Source organism: Thamnophis sirtalis, unplaced genomic scaffold (genome assembly GCF_051295495.1).
Source record: "Thamnophis sirtalis isolate CommonGarterSnake01/CBP01778 unplaced genomic scaffold, rThaSir2_p1.2 scaffold_15, whole genome shotgun sequence".
NCBI classification, from domain to species: domain Eukaryota; kingdom Metazoa; phylum Chordata; class Lepidosauria; order Squamata; family Natricidae; genus Thamnophis; species Thamnophis sirtalis.
The window spans coordinates 19,434,783-19,455,764 of record NW_028261395.1 but is presented as its reverse complement, the minus strand read 5'-3'; the positions used below and the strand labels follow the sequence as shown (position 1 = coordinate 19,455,764).

The window sequence follows — 20,982 nt, the reverse complement described above, 5'->3', positions numbered from 1 at the left end:
TTCTTGCAACATCTCCCAAAATAAACCGCACTCGCTGTGGAAGCATAGCTAGTGGGGCCCTGGATTGTCCAAGTCTTTACAAGATTTGCTAACATTTCATAGCTGCCCAGCAGAAATAGATTCAGTAGAAATCTTTCACAGGAAATTGTACCAGGCTGTAAAAGGCTTCATTGACTAAATTCTTTCAAGCCAGACAGATGCTAAAGCCAACAGACGAGAGCCAAGAAATGCTTGCCCAATTAAATATCATATTTAAAAATCATCTACTGAAAAATAAAGCCCTTAGTGGTGTTTCCCTGTTCTGCACTTTATTGCTATGCTGTTGTCATTTACATACGATGGTGCACGGGGGGGGGGGGCATGCTTAGCTTGCAGTCCTTCAACGATTGAAGCTAGTCTCATTTCCCCTAAGAGGATTTTGTAGCAAAAACCTTCCTGGGTTGTCTATTAAAATCTCCCGACTTCAGCCTTTGCGTGCTTGCATTTGTGCTCGATTATTACCGCGTGTTTCCCTCTCGGTGCCAGTGCAGAGTGGCATCCTGTCCTCTTGGCTTCTGCCCCTGAGGCCACTTTGCCAGTCACTGTGTGGATTCAGCTGCCTTCCCGAACAACAAAGAGAAGAAGGTTCTCCTTTCAGACCTTCCTGGGCCCATTATCCTGGCTTGTGGTCTCTTCAAACATAAACAGTGAAGATCTTCAAGATGATTCCATGACTGGAGAGATGAAGCGAGTCAAACCAGCCCCAATAAAAGGTCCACAGAGGATGGCCCAATGCAGAAATCTTTTGCCGTGGATTCGGAAGCGTCCCTTGAATCCTCGGCAGGTTCACCATTGGCTTCCCTAAACTATTGTAGGAAATTATCACCCACCCCTCCCCTAGAAAAAAATGAAATATCCTGGGAAATATTGAAAAGGCAGGAAACAGACTAAATCTCTTTATACCTCCCCCTCTTTGTCAATGGGCCATTAGGGGCCCTGAGCTAGTCTACTCTATATAACAAAGATAGAATTAGCCTTCTACAGAAACTCACCACAGGGTACCTGGGAAGAAGCAATGCTCAACCAAACTTGGACTCAAAGCACAACCTAAAGAGCTGCCCCTGCACGGCCCCATGGGAGTCTGACAACCAATCAGAATACAAGATCAAGATCAAAGGCCAGAGAGGGCATAAAACCAGGGTCTTTCAGAATCACAGTCTCTTTTTCTTCTTCACCCAACATCTGGAAGCATCTGATCCCCCTTTTCTGTTCAGGAGCTCAATCCATGTGCTCCTGTCCACCATTAAACCATCTTTCCAAGCAGCCTCCATGTTTCCAGTGTCTTTTTCTCCCACTTGGAACTGAACCCGGAAGGGCATTTCTTCCAACAATTTTGAAGTGAAGACATCGTTCTTGTTGGTGCACTGCTCCGCTTCTTCACTTTCTCCATCATTTTGAAAGAGGCTCCAGGCTCGATGCTCGACTCACCCAGCCGGGATGAGCTCAAAGTTTTGTTAGCAATCCAGTCCACAGTGCAACAAGGATATCCTCTAGATCTGATTTCTCTTGGGCAGAAGAAGGGTGCCAGAAGAGATGGGGCTTCCTGTTAGGTAAGCTCCCCATTGGGAGAGCAAGTACATTCAGAGAAGCGTTGTGAGAGTTGTGTTGGAGAACACACAAACCAGCATACAGAGACACTGCAGTTTAAGTAGGCTTTTACTTTCATGGAAATAGAGGTACCAGAGTCCATCAAACAGTCCAAATCATACACGGATAAGACAGTCAGTCATCAATGTCTTTCAGTTAAGGGATAATCCAAATAACATAGTCTAGTGTCATATAATCAGTTCAGTACTCAAAGTTTGCTAACAGTTGCAAAACTTACAATAGCTCACGGCACTCAGATTAGATCATCTAACGAACAGAGAGAGAGCTAACAGTCGTTCTGGCTCCCTCTTATGGCCGATTGAGGAAAACAGCAACCAATCACATTTTACAGTATGATTTAAAGAAACAGGTATAGCATTGCTATATGATTTATATATTGCCAACCCAACCGTTAGAATTATATTCCTAACATTTCCTTCTAATATTCAGTTGCGTTCCTGTTGCGTTGTGGGCTCCCAGCAGCAGTTTCTATCTGTAGGAATCCAGGGGCCGTCAGGTACGATGAGGAACAAGTCTGACGTAGGTAGGGGGAAAACATGAATTCTAGGAGAAGCTCCTGAGAAGCCCCTTCTGTGGCAGGGATGCCGATGAAGGAACATCTCTTTCCCCTAAATGATCCCCAGGGATGCTTTTGAAAGAACTTCAAGGCCTTGGAGGACCTGGCCTAGCTAGAGATCACTTAGACCTCTTGGTCACATGCTGTGACGTGCGACCATTGGGCCATTCTTGTTATGTTGATGTCGTTGCAGCTTTGTCCGTGCAGCCTGGACCCCGTGGGATCAGATCAGGGAAGGTTTGACTCTTTGGCTGTAGGCAGTGGTGGGTTTCAAAAATTTTTCGAACCTACTCTGCAGGTGTGACTTCCTTTGTGGGAGCGGCTTGCCGGCCATGTGACCTGGTGGGAGTGGCTTGCCGGCCATGTGTTCTCTCTCTCTCTGTCAGCCCTTCTTCATTCAGAAATCAGGAAAGAAAACCACAGGACTCCATTGGTAGAAATCAAGTGTACTTTTACTAATTATAAATGAATAGAAGCGAAGCGAAGCGAAGTCTGATTATTTAGGCGCGAAAGCGAATAATATATTGTATAATTCATTCCCCTCCCCTTGGCATCCCGTGCACAGTCCAATCATAATTCTCCCAATTGTCAGGGGTGAGATAACTTCGAAAGGCATCACCAGGATGGAATGCTGGTTCCGTTGGCCTTGGCGGGAAACACTCCTCCTCCACATGCGCAGTAAGGTGGACAGTTCAAACTCTAGAATCTTCCTCCAGCACAACAATGAGTCCCCTCCCAAATACCATGCCCCCCTCCCCATTTCAATGTCAGCCGAAGCAGCAGCAAAGCGGAGGCTGACACACTCTCTCTCTCTCTCTCTCTCTTTCCTTCCTTTTGTCTCTCTGTCCCTTTTTTCTTTTTTTCTTTCATCTCTCACTTTTTCTTTCTTTTTTTCTTTCTTTCTTTCTTTCTTCCTTTCTTTCTTCCTCCCTCTGTGTCTCTCTATGTGATTCTCTCTTTGTGTCTGTCTGTCTGTCTGTCTGTCTGTCTGTCTCTGTGTGTGTGTGTGTGTATCTCTCTCCTCCAGTGGTGGGTTTCAAAATTTTTTGGAACCTCTTCTGTAGGTGTGGCCTGCTTTCCAGGTCCACTGGTGGAACCTCTTCTAACCGGTTCAGAAGATTTGACGAACAGGTTCTGCCGAATAGGTGCGAACTGGTAGGAACCCACCTCTGCTGTAGGGCTTGTTGCAATTAGGAGTCACAATTCTTCATTTGTGGGCTTTAAGGCCATGGTATAAGCCAGTAATGGGGAAACTTTTTGGCACCAAGTGCCCAAACTGGAATGTGTATGCATGGGCGCATATGGCGGAGTGCTGGAAACCCAAAGACCAGCTGGCTGGTGGTCATGCCTATTTTTTGGGGCTGTTTTCAGGCCGTTTTTTGGGGTGGAAAACAGCCCGGAAAACAGCCCCAAAATAGCCTGGTTTTGGCCAAACACCAACTGGTGATGGTATTCATGCCCAAAGAGAGGGCTCTGCGTGCAACCCAGTGGTGGGAATCAAATAATTTAACAACCGGTTCTCTGTCTTAATGACCAGCCGGGTAGGCGGGCTCGGTGATCATATGATTGGGTGGATGTGGCTAATTCATCATCACTCATGTCGATGGACGCTTCGCCTTAGCTGTAACAATGTAATAAGGGTTAACCAGAGAAACAGTTTCTGTAAGCAGGACAGTAAAGATGAGGCTAGAAACAACACCAGAACATTTCCTTCCTGCCTTCCTTACAGGATTAGACCTGTAAAGTGGAAAAAAACAAAAGGAGATTTCTTCCAACAACCGGTTCTCCTGGGTAGGTGAGAACTGGCTGAATCCCACCACTGGTGCCACCTCTGGAACGTGTGCCATAAGTTCGCCATCATGGGTATAAGCCATCTTCAGAAAATCTGATTCTGGAAATTTTAGAAATGAATATTTTAATAATAATAATAATAATAATAATAATAATTATTATTATTATACAATTGTATCACAGCGGCCAGTTGTTTCGCCGGATTTGGCATTGGTTACTAGTCGGGCCCCACCCAGGGGCCTAGGACGTCGTAACGTATTTTTGTAATATGCGTGCAGATCCAAGCAGTGCGGCTTTTTGCATTTGACTGATGGTGATTTTGTCAATTTTTAACTGTTTTAAATGTAATTCCAGTGCTTTCGGAATAGCACCCAGTGTGCCAATTACCACTGGAATTATCACTGCTGGTTTGTGCCATAGTCGTTGAATTTCGATTTTTAAGTCCTGGTATCTTGCGATTTTTTCATATTCCTTCTCGGCGACCCTGCTATCTCCTGGTATTGCGATGTCTATGATTGTGACCTTATTTTTCTCAACCAGTGTGATGTCTGGTGTATTATGCGCCAGTATTTTGTCGGTTTGTATATGGAAATCCCACAAGATCTTGACCATCTCATTTTCGGTGACTTTTTCAGGCTGATGTTCCCACCAGTTTGTTGCTGTTTTAATATAATTTTTGCACAAATTCCAATGGATCATTTGTGCTACGGAATTGTGCCGCAATTTATAATCAGTCTGCGTGATTTTTTTACAGCAGCTGAGTATGTGATCAACAGTTTCATCAGCTTCTTTGCAAAGTCTGCATTTGGCATCATCAGAGGATTTTTCAATTTTGGCCTTAATGGCATTTGTGCGGATAGCTTGTTCTTGCGTAGCCAGGATTAGTGACTCTGTTTCTTTCTTTAATGTACCTGTTGTTAACCATAACCAAGTTTGTTCACTGTCCACTTTATCTTTTATTTTTTCCAGAAATTGGCCATGCAGTGCTTTGTTCTGCCAACTCTCCATTCTTGATTTTATCACATCTTTTCTGTATTCTTGTTTCGTCTGTTGGGCCTTCAGTAGATTTTTGTTCTTTAGTTCGATTAATAGATGTTCTTGACTTTCTTTTAAATAATCAGCCAGTGCATGTTTTTCTTCTTCAACTGTTTGCTTCACTTGTAATAATCCTCTGCCACCTAATTTTCGGGGCAGGTACAGTCTATCAGTATCACCACGTGGCTGTAAACTGTAGTGCATTGTCATTAGTTTCCTGGTTTTTCAGTCCAAAAGGTCCAAATCAGCATGTGTCCAGTTAACTATACCAGCTGTGTATCTTATAACTGGTATTGCCCAGGTATTTATGGCCTTGATTGTATTTCCACCATTCAATTTAGATTTCAAAATTTTCCTAACTCTGACTTCCGGGGGGCGTGGCCTGTTGCCGAGGAGGGCTCCACCGAGCTCCTCAGAGATCTGGTCTGTATATCTAAATAAGATCATAGATAGCACCCCTTTTTGGCTAAGAAAGGGGCAGGGAGGATAGCCCCATAGGTTAGGATCTAATCGTAAGCCACAGCCTTTTTTCTTTTATGGCTGTGGAAAGAGATTAGATCCGGCCGAAGCGGAGCTTTTATCTCCAGCCATTTCTTCTCAGCTGCCTTTTTTTTTTGGCAGCCCCAGACAGGCTAGCCCCCCCCAGGACAAGATAAAGTTTTTTCAAGCTAGAATTGATACGGGCGGGTCCCACCCCTGTGAGATTTATGTTTTTATTACTATCGTAAATACCAGCACCATTCGTCTTAGAGACTTCTTTGTCTAAATAGACCTCAAAATGGCGATTTCTCTCCGTGGATGATTGATGTACTTAGCCGGTGTTATCTTCCTGCAGACTGCTCCTTAACAAAATAAATTTTTCTTCTTTGGAAATAGAGGGGAGCGAAGCTCTGCTTACTTGCTTATTTATTATGCCACCCAAGTCAAAGAAGCGTCTTGCTACAAAAGAATTTAAAGAATCTTCATTGGAAACACAGCCTTTGTCTCCTGTGCCTTCTGCTGGGGAACTTTTAACACAGGAATATCTCCTTAAAATGCTTAACGCTTTTAAGAAAGAAATCAGGGAATTTGTATTGGAATTATATGATGATTTAAAATCTAAAGTTAATCAAATGAAGGCGAATACGTTTGCAGCTGTGTCTGCCCTGTCAGATTACTCTGCTGAAATAGAGAACAAATTGGAAAGTCTGGAGAAGGCTAACTTTAATTTGACTACCAATATTGAAATTTTACAACAGAAAATTAGAGACAATGAGAAACAGCTTATGATGATAAATTTTAATAGGAAGGCATCTGCGGTAAGAGTCAGAGGATTCCGTGAAAAGGAGCAAGAGAATTTGAAACAGACCTTTGCTGAAGCCTTCAGCCATGCGCTGGGAAGCCCGGGACTTAACTTTGATTGGCAGATTCGGAAAATTTATCGCCAGAACTCATTGATAGCGGAACAGCGACAGCTCCCGAGGGACATAATTATACATTTCTCTACAAAAGAATCTAGAAATGCGATTATGCAAAAGTTTCATAATAACAGTCTCCGAGTTGACGGCCAAGACCTGATTGTTTTTAAAGATATTCCTTCTCAGATGCTGAAAGCAAGAAGGGATTACGCCTTTTTAACTAAGGAGCTTAGGAGCCAACAGATTCGATACAGATGGGAGGCCCCTGCCGGTATCACGGTTACATTTGAGAATCAAAGATTTCGTCTTAACTCTGTTTCGGAGGCTCAAGATTTCTATTGTAGGATTCTGAAGGCGGGACTTCCTGACGCGTTTGGAAGAGTGGAGAGACAAGCGGAAGGAGAAGCCGAGCGGCTGGCCATGTGGTTGCAAGATGGAGGGGGTAGCCCCTCCTCCCTCGGAGAAGTAGAAAAACGGAGATCGAGAATTTAGACATTTCAAAATGCTTGAGGAAAAAGAATGCGGAATGATTTAGGGTGTTTAAACTTTGTTAGAAGGGACTACTTTAAAATAGAAGGATAACTGATTCTTGCTGAAAGTATTATTTGAATATGTGGAATGATCCATGTTATTTAATTTTTATATGAAGGGAAAGTTGGTTGAAATTGCTCTGAATTACATTTTAAACAAATGCTAGTATAAATTTGATAGTGGTAAATATCAGACAAGTAAGGGATGAGGGTAAAATGCATGTGGAATGAACTACGTTATTTGAGGTAAACATTAGACAAGCAAGGGATGAGGGTAAAACTTATGTTGTTTAAAGCTTATTAGAACAGAAAGTCGGTTGGGATTATTTTAAGATAATGTGTAAAAAGAATGCTGAATGATTTATGTTGTTTAAACTTTGTTAGAAGGGACTATTTTAAAATAGAAGGTTAACTGACTCTTGCTGAAAGTATTCGAATATGTGGAATGACCCATGCTATTTAACTTTTACTTGAAGGGAAAAACTTCAGACAAGTAAGGGAAAAGGGTAAAACGCATGTGGAATGAATTACGTTATTTAAATCCTATTAGAAGAGGAAGTTGGTTGGAATTATCTTAAGATAGAAATTGATTTCTGTGTAAAGTAATATCTGATTTACGCTGCTTAATTTTACTAAGAAGGGGAAGCTTGGCTAGATTATTTAGATTTACTGTTTGAAAAGGGGGTAAAGAAAGATCATTCATCCTGTGTAAAATTTTACCAGAAGGGAAAGTTTGATTATTTGTCTGTAAAGTTATATTTGAATATATGGCATGAACCACGTTGCTTAAATTTTATCGGAAGGGATCATAAGGTTTAGGAAGAGGAACGGGAGAACCTACAGAAGGTTGGGGTAAATAGCAAAGAAGTAAGAGACGAGAATAAAATATAGATAGAATGATTTATACTATTTAAACATAGATAAAGATGGGGGGCTGAGATCAACACAAAGAGTGGTTTCTTTTTTTTTTTTTTCCTTTTCTTTTTTCTTTTTTCCCCTTTTTTTCTTTCTCTGTTTTTTCTCTGTTTTTTCTTTCTTTTGATATATTATTTTTTTTATTTTTTATTTTATTTTTTAATCCATATGTACACAAGATATTTTAGACAGAAGGTAGCGCCAGGTGTGGGCCCTGGGAAGTTGGGAGGATTAGGGATGGGGATTTGTGGGGGGGTGGGGTGGGGGGGTGTTAACATAGCCTTAATAAGAACAAGAATGTATTTATATACGGTGGTTCTTTTTTTTTTTTTTTTCCTTTTTTTTTTCCTTGGTTCATTTTACCTTTATCAGATCAAACAACACTCGAATAAAGGCATACACCAAGGAGGGAGGTAGAGGGAAGGAAGAGGGAGGAGTAAGGAAGGAGTAAGGGGAATGTAAGGAGTAAGGGGAATGTAAGGAGGGTGTCTGGGGAGTAAGGGGAGAAGGAAGGTTTGAGGGGAAAGGGAAGTAGGAGGGGAGTGTTAGAGGGAGAAAGGAAAGTTGGAGGGGGTAGATGGGGTGTATGGAGGATGGAAGGGTTAGGTGGGGTTGTGAATGATGAGTTGTGTTTCCTTTTTATCTGTTCGTTTTATTCCCTTTTTCTTTTCTTTTTTTTTTCTTTTCTTATAGTGAATACCCTGTATATAAATGATTGCAAATGGAATGTGAAAATTGAATAAAATATATTTAAAAAAAAAAAAAATTTCCTAACTCTGTTGGTGTACTCTCGCCTGACAATAGTTTTTACTTCTCCATGCTTGATGTTATCCAACTGCAGAATGCCTAAGTATTTGTAGGCTTCATTTTCTTTGCATTTAATTAATTGGCCATTGGGCATTTCAATTCCCTCACATGCAGTGATTTTGCCCCTTTTTATGGATACAGTGGAGCATTTTTCCATGCCAAACTGCATTGAAATATCGGTGCTGAATACTTGGACTGTGTTTGTCAATGATTGGATTTCTATTTCTGACTTTCCATAGAGTTTCAAATCATCCATATATAGTAAATGCGAATTTTTTTTCAGCTTCTTTGGCTGTTTGGTAGCCTAATTTCATTTTTTTTAAGATTACTGATAGTGGGATCATTGCGATGATGAAGAGAAGAGGTTATTATTATTATAATTATTATATTATACAATTGTATCACAGCGGCCAGTTGTTTCGCCGGATTTGGCATTGGTTGCTAGTCGGTATTGCGATGTCTATGATTGTGACCTTATTTTTCTCAACCAGTGTGATGTCTGGTGTATTATGCGCCAGTATTTTGTCGGTTTGTATACGGAAATCCCACAAGATCTTGACCATCTGATTTTCTGTGACTTTTTCAGGCTGATGTTCCCACCAGTTCGTTGCTGTTTTAATATTATAATTTTTGCACAAATTCCAATGGATCATTTGTGCTACTGAATTGTGCCGCAATTTATAATCAGTCTGCGCGATTTTTTTACAGCAGCTGAGTATGTGATCAACAGTTTCGTCAGCTTCTTTGCAAAGTCTGCATTTGGCATCATCAGAGGATTTTTCGATTTTGGCCTTAATGGCATTTGTGCGGATAGCTTGTTCTTGCGCAGCCAGGATTAGTGACTCTGTTTCTTCTTCTTCTTCTTCTTCTTCTTCTTCTTCTTCTTCTTCTTCTTCTTCTTCTTCTTCTTCTTCTTCTTCTTCTTCTTCTTCTTATTATTATTATTATTATTATTATTATTATTATTATTATACAATTGTATCACAGCGGCCAGTTGTTTCGCCGGATTTGGCATTGGTTACTAGTCGGGCCTCACCCAGGGGCCTAGGACGTCGTAACGTATTTTCATAATATGCGTGCAGATCCAAGCAGTGCGGCTTTTTGCATTTGACTGATGGAGATTTTGTCAATTTTTAACTGGCTCTTATTATTATATAATTAATAATTATTATTATGAGCCAAGGTGGCGCAGTGGTTAAATGCAGCACTGCAGGCTACTGTTAGATCAGCAGGTCAGCGGTTCAAATCTCACCGGCTCAGGGTTGACTCAGCCTTCCATCCTTCCGAGGTGGGTAAAATGAGGACCCAGATTGTTGGGGGCAATATGCTGACTCTCTGTAAACCGCTTAGAGAGGCCTGAAAGGCCTATGAAGCGGTATATAAGTCTACTGCTATTGCTATTGCTATTGCTATTATACATTTGTATCACAGCGACCAGCTGTTTCACCGGATTATTTATACAATTGTATCACAGCGGCCAGTTGTTTCGCCGGATTTGGCATTGGTTACTAGTCGGGCCCCACCCAGGGGCCTAGGACGTCGTAACATATTTTCGTAATATGCGTGCAGATCCAAGCAGTGCGGCTTTTTGCATTTGACTGATGGTGATTTTGTCAATTTTTAACTGTTTTAAATGTAATTCCAGTGCTTTTGGAATAGCACCCAGTGTGCCAATTACCACTGGAATTACCACTGCTGGTTTGTGCCATAGTCGTTGAATTTCGATTTTTAAGTCCTGGTATCTTGCGATTTTTTCATGTTCCTTCTCGGCGACCCTGCTATCACCTGGTATTGCGATGTCTATGATTGTGACCTTATTTTTCTCAACCAGTGTGATGTCTGGTGTATTATGCGCCAGTATTTTGTCGGTTTGTATACGGAAATCCCACAAGATCTTGACCATCTGATTTTCGGTGACTTTTTCAGGCTGATGTTCCCACCAGTTTTTTGCTGTTTTGATATTATAATTTTTGCACAAATTCCAATGGATCATTTGTGCTACTGAATTGTGCCGCAATTTATAATCAGTCTGCGCGATTTTTTTACAGCAGCTGAGTATGTGATCAACAGTTTCATCAGCTTCTTTGCAAAGTCTGCATTTGGCATCATCAGAGGATTTTTCTATTTTGGCCTTAACGGCATTTGTGCGGATAGCTTGTTCTTGCGCAGCCAGGATTAGTGACTCTGTTTCTTTCTTTAATGTACCTGTTGTTAACCATAACCAAGTTTGTTCACTGTCCACTTTATCTTTTATTTTTTCCAGAAATTGGCCATGCAGTGCTTTGTTCTGCCAACTCTCCATTCTTGATTTTATCACATCTTTTCTGTATTCTTGTTTCGTCTGTTGGGCCTTCAGTAGATTTTTGTTCTTTACTTCAATTAATAGATGTTCTTGATTTTCTTTTAAATAATCAGCCAGTGCATGTTTTTCTTCTTCAACTGTTTGCTTCACTTGTAATAATCCTCTGCCACCTAATTTTCGGGGCAGGTACAGTCTATCAGTATCACCACGTGGCTGTAAACTGTAGTGCATTGTCATTAGTTTCCTGGTTTTTCGGTCCAAAAGGTCCAAATCAGCTTGTGTCCAGTTAACTATACCAGCTGTGTATCTTATAACTGGTATTGCCCAGGTATTTATGGCCTTGATTGTATTTCCACCATTCAATTTAGATTTTAAAATTTTCCTAACTCTGTTGGTGTACTCTCGCCTGACAATAGTTTTTACTTCTCCATGCTTGATGTTATCCAACTGCAGAATGCCCAAGTATTTGTAGGCTTCATTTTCTTTGCATTTAATTAATTGGCCATTGGGCATTTCAATTCCCTCACATGCAGTGATTTTGCCCCTTTTTATGGATACAGTAGCGCATTTTTCCATGCCAAACTGCATTGAAATATCGGTGCTGAATACTCGGACTGTTTCACCGGATTATTTATTATTATTATTATTATTATTATTATTATTATTATTATTATTATTATTGATGCCAAATGCAGACTTTGCAAAGAAGCTGATGAAACTGTTGATCACATACTCAGCTGCTGTAAAAAAATTGCGCAGACTGATTATAAATTGCGGCACAATTCAGTAGCACAAACGATCCATTGGAATTTGTGCAAAAATTATAATATTAAAACAGCAACAAATTGGTGGGAACATCAGCCTGAAAAAGTCACCGAAAATCAGATGGTCAAGATCTTGTGGGATTTTCGCATACAAACGGACAAAATACTGGTGCATAATACACCAGACATCACACTGGTTGAGAAAAACAAGGTTACAATCATAGACATCGCAATACCAGGTGATAGCAGGGTCAACGAGAAGGAATATGAAAAAATCACGAAATACCAGGACTTAAAAATCGAAATTCAACGACTATGGCACAAACCAGCAGTGGTAATTCCAGTGATAATTGGCACACTGGGTGCTATTCCAAAAGCACTGGAATTACATTTAAAACAGTTAAAAATTGACAAAATCACCATCAGTCAAATGCAAAAAGCCGCACTGCTTGGAACTGCACGCATATTATGAAAATACGTTACGACGTCCTAGGCCCCTGGGTGGGGCCCTGGGTGGGGCCCGACTAGTAATCAATGCCAAATCCGGCGAAACAACTGGCTGCTGTGATACAATTGTATAATAATAATAATTACAAATAAATAAATGAAACATTTTTACACATATAATGTAATTGGGGCTGTTCACCTATTCCTTTTTCTTCCTAATGGGAGGCTTCAATTAATTTCATTTGAACACATTTGCATACTTTCAATATGTCTATATAGAGGTGTTTTTTAAAGGATGCTTCGGTGTCAACCTTTTTCATTTCTTGTTGAAAGAAAATGCTGTTATACTATGTATTCATACATATGCAGAGAGAGAAAAGTATTATTAATTCCCAGGTTTGTCAGTAAGAATTCTCAGTCAGCTATTAAAATCACGCTTTTCTTACTAATCAATTGAAATTTAAGCTGATTGCTGATTAGTGCTGCAGGTTTTAATCAGGAATGTTGCACCTTGGTTTATTTTTTTTCATTTTGTTTAAAGGGAGAACGATTCATGCTTCTATGGGGTACAAACTACACCTAGGAACTCTTACTTCTGGGCCCCCGCCTGTCCCCAGTTTAGTTACTGTAGGTTGTAGGTTTATTGGATTTATATGCTGCCCTTCTCCCAAGGACTAAGGGCGGCGTACAACATAAAAGAAAACACATATTACAAAAATTAAAAGGGACATTAAATAAAGTATCCAAAAAAAAACACCCCAATTGATATTTACAATAAAAATTTAAAAATTAAATTAAAATTAACAACCTTGAGGAGGCCAACTCTATGGAATCGCACTGGATGGTGGGATGCTACTGGTGGCAGTAGGTGGTCTCGCAGGTCCTGAAAGCATCTGGAGGGAACAGAGGAGGATAAATGGAACAGTGATACCAGAAAGGACACGGCTGCTGTAAAGAGTGGAAGAGCTGCTTCACCACAGAATCTTTTGGGAATCAATGCAAACTGTGATGTGCATGAGTGTGGCACATTTTGAATAATTTACCACCCAGCAAATAGAAAATCAACACCTCAGAGGGAAGAAGGTTTTTTTATCAGCTCAGTGAAAGGTGAGTTCTCTCCCTGCAGAAAGGGTTTCTCTCCCTTGTGGTAGAGAATTCAGCCTATAATCTCAGCTGAACTAATGTCACCTTAAAAACAATTCACACCCCATCATTTGGTGATTTAGGAGCTGTGATTTTTTTCAGATTACACTCGCAGGGTAACTTTGTGATTTGTTACATCAGAAAGTGATGTATTTGGCCAAACTTTTTATCCAGGTGTTGAATACTAGCGCGGGAAATACAAGCGCGGGAATAAAGGACTCCCTTCTGGTTGGTTCCCGGGCGGAGCCGGTTCAATCCTCGCCCTGATTGGTCGAGCTACTCGACGCCCCATTGGCTCCTCGTTCAAACCCGGAGGTATAAATGTTTGGCGCGAACCACGCCACGTTGAATCGTAGTCACTCTGTTCTCAATAAAGGTTGCTGTTTTGCACACCCGTTTGTCGCGTCCTTTCCCTTCGCTCCAAGATGCAAAACTGGCGACGAAGGTGGGATTCCGATTCCCGCGACCACGGAGAAGAACAAGCCAGCTGCCACCGCGTCTGAACCAGCACGAACGCTATCCTCAGGCGGAGAACTCCGGCAGCGAACGCAAAATTTTCTCCGCCCTCTTCCTCCCCCTCTCTGGCCCCACACCACGATGGCATCAGCGCTTCCTCCTTTCGCGCCATTCGGATCCGCCGGAGAATCATGGGACGGCTTCATGGAGCGCTTCGAGTGCTACTTAATCGCATCGAAGAACCAGGCACAGACCGACGAGGAGAAATGCAGCTTCTTCTTGTCCTGCTGTGAGCCTTCCATGTTCGCCTCTGCGAGAGCCCTGGCCGCCCCGAGGCCAGCCTACAAACTTGGGTGGGACGAGCTGATGTCCAGGCTGAGGAACCACTACGCTCCCTCACCCTCTCTGATCGCACGCCGCTTCACCTTCCGCCGCCGAGTGCAGAAGCCCAACGAATCCATCAGCCAGTTTCTAGAGGTTTTGCGCACAGTGGCCGCCCAGTGCGATTTTGCAGACCTGGAGGAGAACCTCGTGGAGCAGTTTGTATGCGGGGTCCGCGACGTGCATTTGCGCAGCCGCATGCTCCGGAACCACAAAATCACCTTAGTGCAAGCCGTGGAGACCGCGCGAGCAGCGGAGTTCTCCGAACAATCCACGGCCGACATCGAACGCCTCCAGCTGAAAACCCCCGCGCAAACCGCCGCGGGGCCTTCCACCCAGACGAACCTCGTCGACGACCTCTCTCCTGCTGAAGACGAGGAGGAGGAAACCGTCGGACAAATGAGGACGCAGCCGAAGCGGAGGCCACACCAGCAACCACCGACGCCCGCTCAGCCAGTCTCAAACGCACCTTGCCGCGGATGCGGCGGCCGTCACAGCCGCGCATCCTGCCCGTTCCGTTCCGCCGTCTGCCGCCGCTGCCGAGGAGAAGGACACCTCGCCAGGGTCTGCCGGGCTCTCGTGCCAGCCCCATCGTTCATGCAGCCCAGCGACCAGCGCCAGGCACCGCAACGCCGCCAACAGCCACGTCCTGCGAGGCGAGCTGAGGACTGCCACTCAACCTACCAGCCCTCCAGCGCCGACTGCGTGGTCTACCAGGCTTCCCACGTTCCCGCCGGCGATCGCAAAATCAGCACCGCCGTCCGACTCGAAGGTCAGCTTTGTCGAATGGAGGTGGACTCCGGGTCTTCCCGTTCTCTCCTATCTTGGGCCCTGTTTTCCCGCCTTTGTCCCGGGGTTCCCCAGAGCCATTTGCGCCCCGTCGGGGTCTCCCTCCTAGACTACCAGGGAAATGGGATTCCCACGGCAGGAATATTCCACATCCAGGTGGAATACGGAGACTTTAAGGGGAAACTCCCAGTTCTAATCGTCAGGAACGATCTGCCCGCTCTCCTCGGGTTGGATTGGTTTCCCGCTTTGGGCCTCACCATAGAGGGGGTGCACAGGGTAGTCCCCCTCACCGTAGATAGCGTTCTAGATGAGTTCGCAGATGTGTTCGATGGGAAACTGGGCTGTTATAAGGGCACCCCCATTTCCCTCTGCCTCGATCCCCAGGTCGCTCCCATTAGGCTGAAGGCACACAGGGTCCCTTTCGCATTAAGAGCAAAGGTAGACGCTGAACTTGATAAGCTTATAGAGCAGGGGGTAATCGAGCCCGTAGATCACGCCCGTTGGGAAACCCCCATAGTCCTCCCAGTCAAACCCGACGGATCGGTGAGAATATGTGCCGACTATAAGTCGACCATCAATTTGGCCCTGCAGGCAAATCCATATCCGGTTCCCGTAGTGCAACACCTACTCCACTCCTTAGGGCAAGGCCGCATTTTCGCCAAGCTAGATATGGCACAGGCCTACCAGCAGCTTCCCGTAGACGACGATGCGGCTACAGCCCAGACCATCGTCACCCACCGCGGGGCCTTCCGTTGCCGCCGCCTCCAATTCGGCGTTTCGGTTGCCCCGGGGATTTTTCAGAGCCTCATGGAGCGGTTGCTCCACGGGCTCCCAGGCGTCGTTCCCTACTTCGACGACGTCCTGGTCGCAGCCCCCAGCCACTCGGAACTCCTGAAAATACTGCGGGAGGTTCTCACACGTTTTAGGGAGGCAGGACTGAAACTAAAGCGCAGCAAATGCGAAATTGCTGTTCCCAAAGTAGAATTCTTGGGGTTCCTCATCGATGCCCAAGGCATCCACCCCACTCCTTCCAAAGTCGCCGCCATCAAAAACGCACCTTCACCCACCTCCAGGGCGGAATTGCAGGCGTTCCTGGGGCTTTTAAACTTCTACGCCCCTTTTATTCCCCACAAGGCGTCGCTAGCTGAGCCGCTACACCGACTGCTTGACCGGTCAGCGGCCTGGCAATGGGGTAGCCGTGAAGCGCACGCGTTCGCGGCTATAAAAGACATTTTGACCTCGTCGGCAGTCCTAATCCAATATAGCGATAGGATGCCCCTAGTCCTGACTTGCGACGCCTCTCCCTATGGCATAGGGGCGGTCCTGAGCCATGCCCTCCCGAACGGCTCAGAGGCCCCCATAGCTTTCTATTCCCGGACACTCTCCTCCACGGAGCGGAACTACAGCCAAATCGATAAAGAAGCCCTGGCTGCAGTGTCCGGCATTAAGCGGTTCCATGACTACCTCTATGGTAGGAATTTCACTCTTGTCACGGATCACAAGCCGCTCCTGGGGCTACTGGCAGGCGACAAGCCAACCCCCCCCATTTTGTCTCCCCGCATGACACGCTGGACGGAGTTCCTAACGGCATATTCGTATACGCTGTTATACCGTCCGGGTAAGCAGCTAGGGCACGCAGACGCCCTGAGCCGTTGCCCTTTGCCAGAGTCGGACACAGCCCACGTGCCCGCTCTCTCCATTTTGTCCATCGCCGAATCCGACCTCCCCGTCTCTGCCGCGGACGTCGCAGCTTGCACAAAGGCTGACCCCGTCCTATCCCAAGTAGCTTCATGGGTTTTGAGGGGTTGGCCCGCGGAAAAGGTAGCGGAAGGATTCCGACCATTTAAAGCACGACAAGCCGAACTCGCCCTTCACGGGGGTTGTCTTGTCTGGGGGGATAGGGTAGTGATCCCCACAGCCCTGCGGGCACGAATCCTGCCCGCACTCCACAAAAACCACCCAGGCATAGCGCGAATGAAAGCCTTAGCCCGTAGCTATGTGTGGTGGCCCTTGCTAGATTCGGAAATTGCAGACTACGTAGGCCGATGCAGGATCTGCCAAAACTCTAGGCCGAATCCCCCCGCAGCCGCCCCTCGTGAGTGGGAAATCCCTAGAGGCCCATGGTCCCGTTTACACATTGACTTTGCCGGCCCCTTCCACGGCCGAAACTTCATGATAGTAGTCGATGCTTACTCCAAGTGGGTGGAGCTGGTAATCATGACCTCCACCACAGCAGAGAGTACAGTGAGGGCCCTTCGTAAGATGTTCGCCACCCATGGGTTACCGGATGTGATAGTCTCAGATAATGGGCCCCAGTTTACCTCCACCAGGTTCCAAGAATTCCTGGCCGAACAAGGAATCAGACACGCAGCCACAGCCCCTTATCACCCAGCTAGTAACGGCCGGGCGGAGCGCGCAGTTCGCTCAGCCAAAGAAGCTTTGGGCCGCATGGACCAGGGCGACTGGCAAGAAAGAGTGGCGGCTTACCTCTTGAGCCAGCACTCCATACCCTGCCCAACGACTAATAAAAGCCCCGCGGAGCTCTTGATGGGTAGGAGATTGCGAACCCCCCTAGACAGGCTCCATCCACTTTACGCAGGGGATCTGCCGAGCAACCTGGGGGCCCTCCCTTCCCACGCGTTTAAGTTAGGGGATCCTGTATGGGCCCGCTCCTTTTCTGGGGATCCACGGTGGGTTCCCGCAACCATCACAGCTCTGACGGGCCCCTGTTCCTTCAGGGTCGGCCTGGCCGACGGAACACAATGGAGGCGCCACGTGGACCAGTTAAGGCGACGCCTCCCCGCGGAAACAGACGGCCCGAGCCTCTCAGACACCCGCTCTCAGCATGAGCCACCCTCGATGACCTTCCTCCCAACGGACCGCCTCCACCCGGGGAACGGGGGACAAGCCGATGCGAACCTTTCGGACAAACGCGCCTCACCCGGCTACTCCCTTCCTCGAAGCCCTTATCGAGACTCTGAACCTACACCCCAACCAGACTGCACGGGGCCACTGTCGGACACTCCTGTTGCCACGGAGACGCCACCCCGGACAAATGGACATCGGGCATGGGGCCCGGGGCCAGCGCCATCTCACGGGGCCGCGTCGCAGATTCACCGCCCCGCCACGGACACACCTCCGCCGGCGGTTCCCCCCCCGACGACAACCGCCGGGGAGCCACGAAGGTCGGGACGAGAACGTCACCGTCCCACCTACTTACAAGACTATGTTTGCCCTTCCTAAGGGAACTCTTGACTAGGGGGGGAGGGGTGTTGAATACTAGCGTGGGAAATACAAGCGCGGGAATAAAGGACTCCCTTCTGGTTGGTTCCCGGGCGGAGCCGGTTCAATCCTCGCCCTGATTGGTCGAGCTACTCGACGCCCCATTGGCTCCTCGTTCAAACCCGGAGGTATAAATGTTTGGCGCGAACCACGCCACGTTGAATCGTAGTCACTCTGTTCTCAATAAAGGTTGCTGTTTTGCACACCCGTTTGTCGCGTCCTTTCCCTTCGCTCCAAGATGCAAAACCAGTGAACTGTCTTATTACGGCTGCTGAATATAAAGGAGGATGCCCTATTGCTTCCTACCACACCAGGGCAGCGGGAAAGGTCTAATTAGAAGGCCCATTTTCCTTTTAAGAGTCCTCCATCTGCAGTCATCCTGGCGTCTTCCTGCTGAATGGACGCAAGTGAAACTGTGACGTCATGCGCTCGCCCTGTGCCCGGCTAAAAATAACTGCCTAAACTCTAAGAACATCAAGACCTTCCTGCTGGGATAAAAATAACAGGATGCAGCCATCTGGGCTTTGCTGTGAGTAAACTGGAAATAGAGCCACTCTGTCTACCTGCTCCCAGCATGATGGTTCTGCCTTACAAAACAAAGCAGGCTTCCATTTGTGGCATGTGGGATGTCTTAAGTCCTTCAATGGAAACCCTCCTCCTCCTCCTCCTCCTCCGGAAAATGACTTTGAAGAGAGAATGTCAGAGATGGTCCTTATATGTGAGGACTACAAGGTCAGCCTATCTAAGGAGGATCTCCTATGGATGCAGTTGGCTGGCTTGTTGTGACGTCAAGCTGCGGGCAGTTGTGCACCAATTAAGGTTTTACTCGGGGATGATTCGTGCCTCGTTTATGCTCTGATTCCTCAATTCACAGTGCATTTCCTGAAGAGCCAGTATGCAAATTTTAAGGTTCACCCTCTGATGGGAATCGGAGGGGATGTTACTACCCTGTTTCCCAGAAAATATGACCTACCCCAAAAGTAAGTCCTAGCTTGATTTTCACATGTGCACCCAATATAAGCCCTACCCCCTCCAAAATAAGCCCTAATTAGGACCCTGCCCACTCCAGGGTGCATGGGTAAAAATTAAGCTAGGGTGGGGGTGGAGCTGCCCTACTTACCTTTGGACAGTTGCAGCCAGGTCTCGTACACCCCCAACACCTATCTTGCCAGCCCATTTCTTCTGCAGCCAGCAAGGCCGACAAGACCCCTGCGAGGATCGATCCAGAGCTTCGTTATTGACTGCAGAGACTTTCAGGAAAGCCTTGCTGGCTGCAGAAGAAGTTCCTGAATCCCTCTGACAGCGAAAAGGAGGCCAGGGGCAACACGCGCAAGTGAGATGAGTCAGTGCATGACATCCCTCTTCCCCGCAAAAAAATAAGACCTGGTGCCTTTTTTGGTAGCAATATCAGTGGTGGGATTCAAATAATTTAACAACCAGTTCTCTGTCCTAATGACCAGGTGGGTAGGCAGGGCTTAGTGGTCTTGTGGGCGTGGACAACTCAACTTTACTCAGGTTTCGCCTTAGCTGTGACAATGTAATAAGGGTTAACCGGAGAGGCAGTTTCTGTAAGCAGAGCAATAAAGATTAAGCTAGAAAACAACACCAGAAAACAACACCTTACTGTCTTCCTTACAGGATTAGCCCTGTAAAGCAGAAAAAAAACAAAAAAAGATTTCTTCCAACAACCTGTTCTCCGAACCTCTTAGAAAGTTAAGAACCGGTTCTCCCGAATAGGTGCGAACTGGCTGAATCCCACCACTGGGCTATATATATATATAGATAGTCTTATTTTCAGGGAAACATGGTAGTATTAGTAGTGTTTGCCAGACTGGAGGCCTGTGAGATGGCAAAGCAGAGACCTGGATCCAATGTGTAAGTTAAGTTTCAAGCAACTTTCTTTTCCATCTTCTCACAAGCAACCGGAAGGTCTCTCAGCCGGAAGAGAGACTTCTGCTTCCTCCTCTTTGGTATTTCTCCCACCATCAGCTCCATTTGGGTTTCCTCAAAGCCTCAAGAGGCCACAAAGGCTCTGATCATGACTAGAACCTGCCTGAGATTAAGGGACACTTTTTCAAATTTCAATTAATCCAAATGGTATCAACTTATCAGAATAGAAATGGCTTTTAAATGCTGATTAAAAATTAAATCAGCCATCTGTTATCCCTGGGGAGTCCTTTTTTTTTAAAGAACTGTAATTCAGCTGAAAGTCAGACAAGTAATATTTTTAACAGGCTGGAAAGTATCGCTTGAAATTGCTTCTAGGCTCCCAAATAGACTTAAGGGTACAGGCTGTTTCATCCTGAACTAGTCAGTGGGTCATTAGAAAGAAAAGAAAAAAAAACTTTTAGAAATTTGTAAAGGCTTTCAGAATATTTTGTCCAAGAACCCATTGTGGCATTTCCAAAATAAAAGCAATAAAAGCATGTGTGATTGTTCTGCATTTCGGTGTCTGTGTGTGTATTAATTAGCAAGGGTAAAAGGTAAGATATGCGATGAGTGTGTGGCAGCCAGAAGAAATCAAAATGTGCCTGTCATGTCGCAAGAATTCCTTGGTTGTTTATCTGCCGTCACAGTCAAGTGCCCACATCTCGTGACTGGGTTATTAATGGTGCTTCGAATTTGGCACAGGAATCCTCGGGAAAATGTTTGCCGACACCAACAAGTCAGCATTGAGCAAGACATGTGACTGGGACTGGAGAAGCCTTTTCTTTCCCTGGGAGCCCAAGGCCCCCTTTCC

General features: G+C 45.6%; 1 protein-coding gene across 1 annotated transcript; it reads left to right on the top strand.

The window, feature by feature from the left end:
* Positions 1 to 13,928: 13,928 nt before the first annotated feature.
* On the top strand, positions 13,929 to 18,204 carry LOC148042516 (uncharacterized). Its single transcript, XM_087702223.1, has 2 exons — positions 13,929 to 14,943; positions 17,699 to 18,204. The coding sequence occupies exons 1-2, from the start codon at positions 13,932 to 13,934 to the stop codon at positions 17,746 to 17,748; spliced, it is 1,062 nt and encodes a 353-aa protein (XP_087558349.1). The 5' UTR covers positions 13,929 to 13,931; the 3' UTR covers positions 17,749 to 18,204.
* The last annotated feature ends 2,778 nt before the right edge of the window (positions 18,205 to 20,982 follow it).